Here is a 3,725-nt window from a genome sequence, read left to right on the forward strand (position 1 = left end):
GAAATGTTGCCTGCAAACAATGTATTAACTCTGTAAATTATACAATAAATGAATTTGATCTTCTCTGAAAGACTACTCGACATAAAAACAATTTAGATCAACAAATATGAATACATTATACAGTGAAAACACTTTTTTTATGTATATGATAAATAAAGGTTTAAGTGCATTATTAAATTACAGATTCAAATATTTATTGCATTTTTAGACTGAAGAGGAGTTATTTATCATCTCTAAACTCAATCTTTGTGTCCTCAGGGCATCAATATCTCCGGGGGTCAAAAACAACGTATTAGCTTGGCTCGAGCCGCTTACAGTCAAGCTGACATCTATCTGTTGGATGACCCCTTGTCTGCAGTGGACTCTCATGTGGCAAAACACCTCTTTGATAAAGTGATTGGACCTAACGGTATCCTGAAAGATAAAGTCAGTACCAAGTTTTAATATAGAAGATTTTCCGCACTGTGTTTTCTGTACTGCCATCCACATATGATGTAATCTCCTTTTTTTTTAACTTCCTGTATAGACTCGGATCCTGGTGACTCATGGAGTCAGTTTTTTACCTCATGTTGATGAAATAGTTGTCTTAATGGATGGAGTGATTTCTGAGGTTGGATCCTACAACAGCCTTCGTGCCAGCAGAGGCGCATTTTCTGAATTTCTAGACACATATGCCAAGGAGCAAACTAGACAGACAGACGCAGATTCAGGTACTGAGACATTTGTGTGTGCTCCACTTAATGATTTTTATACTGACAGGAATGCAATTAAAATGTGCACCAAGGTCATTATTTTTCTTCCATTTTTTATTATGCTTAAACTCCACACTGACATCAATGCCATCAATTATCTGTTATAAATTTCAGTTTTATGAAGTATGGGCACAAAAACTTAATTATATCATCACTGCTGCCAACACTATATAATGCTGTGCAGCATTGATAAGGACATTAGGATTTAGCATTAATTTCACCTTAGGTACTATTCAGGTAGAGTGGGAAGAATGTAAACAAAAGATTACTACAGATTTAACTGCAGATTTAATCTAATAATTTAGTTAAATTATGTCTAGAATACATTTGAGGAGAGTTTAATTTCTTTTACACTGTGAGCGATTAACTGAACACAGAAATGTATTCAAATGATTCAAATGTGCAATGTTATTATATTTTCTCTCTCAAATTTGAATCAGGAAAAAGTATGCTAAATAATGTTTACTCTTTAAAAACAGGTTTGCTAGAAGTGGTACATAATTTTTGTTTAATATTATTTGAATAATTCAACCTTTTGGTCTTGGAGTGTCATGGAGACAGTTATCAGTAATTTAAGTCCCTAAAATTTAAAAAGAGTGCTGTAAGCCTGAGTTAGCAGGTGATCAAAGACTGTAGTGATGGTATAGTGATGGCCACAGTACTGTCTGACAGAGCACCAATCTTCTTCTTTGCTGTACACCTAATTGTGTAAGTGATTTTCACCCTATATTAAGCTGATTTTAATGATTTTAAAACTTTACCTTCTGCACCCCTCTGCATCCAGCACAGGTTTATGCTATTCATACCTTGTTACCTGTTCTAATTAAATTTAAGTCAATGTCACAGCAGCACATATTTCTACAGCCCTTTTTTCCAACAACTGTCTCCTTTTGTCTCATCCTTATGTTTGTTTACGGTCCATCCATGCTCAGTATATCATCAACTCATTCTCTCTTGTTATCTAGACTGACATTTCTGTACAACTGTTTCCTCCTTCAATGTGTATTCTACACTAACTGTTTTAACAGATAGACCAGAAGAGTCGGCGAGTGTTCACACGTTTGTTACCAATACTGAAGATGCCGACGGCGACTCACCCTTGGTGGATTCCGTTTCCATGATGCTGAAGAGGGAAAATAGTATCCGCCGCAGCAAGAGCTACGGCAGGTTAGAGCACAGTGAAGTCAAATCAAATTCATGATACAAACCCTCACACAGTCAGTAAGAAAGTGAGGCAAAGCTCCAATGCTGCATTCATTACATCTGAAAGTTTAACTCCATTTTCTTCTCCATGTTTTTTATTATATATTTATATGTTATATTTGTCTTATATATCTTTTTAACTGTCAGAGCTAGAACAACAAGTTCTCTAAAAAAAACTACAGATGGCGTTGATTCAAAGATAGGTCAGAGGCTAATTGAGAAGGAAACTATGGAAACTGGACAGGTAACAACATTTCTTAATCAACATTGTCTTAATGACACAGACATTACTGTGGGGTTTTTTTCTGACCTTATTGGTATTTTATGTTTAGGTGAAAATGTCCGTGTATCTTCAGTACCTGAGGGCCATGGGCTGGACATATAGTATTCTGGCCTTGGTGTTTTATGTTCTACAGCTGGCTTCAACTATTGGTCAGAACGTGTGGCTAAGTGACTGGACAAATGATGCAGAAAAATATGGAAACACGACGTACCCCATCTGGCAAAGGGACACCAGAATAGGAGTGTTTGGAGCTCTAGGAGTGGCTCAGGGTAAACACAGCCAACAATAAAAACCTTCAAATCTCTAAAAATGTGCCATATGTTTGACGGACCTGCCTACAGTCCAGGTTTAAGGATGGATGAGTGGATCATATTATGCTTTTTTTTTTTAATTACTGTGCAATGTATGGCCATCTTTCCTGCTTAATTTTAGGTATTTATTTGTATGTAGAGAAACGTGGTGTCGTGTCTTCAGGTGTTTTATTGACCTCTCCCCTCAACAGGTGTCTTCGTGTTCATCGGTGCGATCCTCATTGCCAATGGCTCCATTGCAGCATCTCGTATCTTACACTCCAGTCTGCTCACCAAAATCCTGCGAGCACCCATGCTATTTTTTGATACAACACCAATAGGAAGGGTGGTTAACCGATTTGCTAAGGTAGTAATGATTTTTAGCTACTTTCTTTTGTTTTGATTTTCACACAACATATTGTGTCATTTCTTGATACCTGTTTTTGTAAACCTTGCTCTCAAAGAAAAAAAAACATTCAGCACTGTATGTTAGAATGGCCTGCCTGACTCTTCGTACTCAGATTTACAAGCCCATTAAATGGTTTCATTACTTCGGGAGGCTGCATGTTACCATGGAGATCCTATGGCTACTGAGGCTCACTGAAAACATTGAGGACATGTCAATTTAAAAAGAAATGCTTTACTTTGTCCATATCACAGCGCAAAACCCCAGTTCTGTAAGGCTCCTATTTTTGAGTGGGCACTGGCTCAGGGCCCTCTTGAACACAGACCACTCCAGTTTGTGAACTATGTTGTTAAGATTCTTTTTTTAACTGCTTTTATTTGTGTCTCCCCTCAAGGATATTTTCACAGTAGATGAAGTCATTCCTCAGACGGCACGTTCCTGGCTTCAGTGTCTCCTGACTGTGCTCGGGACATTGTTTGTCATCTGTTTGGCCACTCCCTTTTTCGCCGTCATCATCATCCCTCTGGCCATTGTCTACTACTTTGTACAGGTAAGCTGCAAATTACCACGCAGGAAAATATTTAAATATTTATATAAAAGTCTTGTTTGTGTTTTGAAGTGATCCACATTACTGTGACATTTTATCTGATTGTTATTTCTACACCCAGCGCTTCTACGTGGCCACTTCCCGGCAGCTGCGTCGCCTTGACTCAGTTTCTCGCTCCCCCATTTACTCTCACTTTGGTGAAACAGTGTCTGGTCTGTCCGTCATTAGAGCCTACGGCCACCAA

The 3,725-nt window shown here is 38.1% G+C and overlaps 1 protein-coding gene across 1 annotated transcript in view; it reads left to right on the plus strand.

The window, feature by feature from the left end:
* The window catches only part of abcc2 (ATP binding cassette subfamily C member 2), a 15,525-nt gene that overhangs the window by 8,538 nt on the left and 3,262 nt on the right, over nt 1-3,725 (plus strand). Inside the window, exons 18-25 of the mRNA XM_025061193.1 lie at nt 259-426; nt 527-710; nt 1,781-1,919; nt 2,103-2,199; nt 2,288-2,507; nt 2,741-2,895; nt 3,329-3,484; nt 3,603-3,725. Of these exons, the coding sequence (XP_024916961.1) occupies nt 259-426; nt 527-710; nt 1,781-1,919; nt 2,103-2,199; nt 2,288-2,507; nt 2,741-2,895; nt 3,329-3,484; nt 3,603-3,725 (1,242 nt within the window). The remainder of the gene's footprint in view (nt 1-258; nt 427-526; nt 711-1,780; nt 1,920-2,102; nt 2,200-2,287; nt 2,508-2,740; nt 2,896-3,328; nt 3,485-3,602) is intronic.

The sequence above is a fragment of the Cynoglossus semilaevis genome, chromosome 12 (genome assembly GCF_000523025.1).
Source record: "Cynoglossus semilaevis isolate Cse_v1.0 chromosome 12, Cse_v1.0, whole genome shotgun sequence".
Taxonomy (NCBI): Eukaryota; Metazoa; Chordata; class Actinopteri; order Pleuronectiformes; family Cynoglossidae; genus Cynoglossus; species Cynoglossus semilaevis.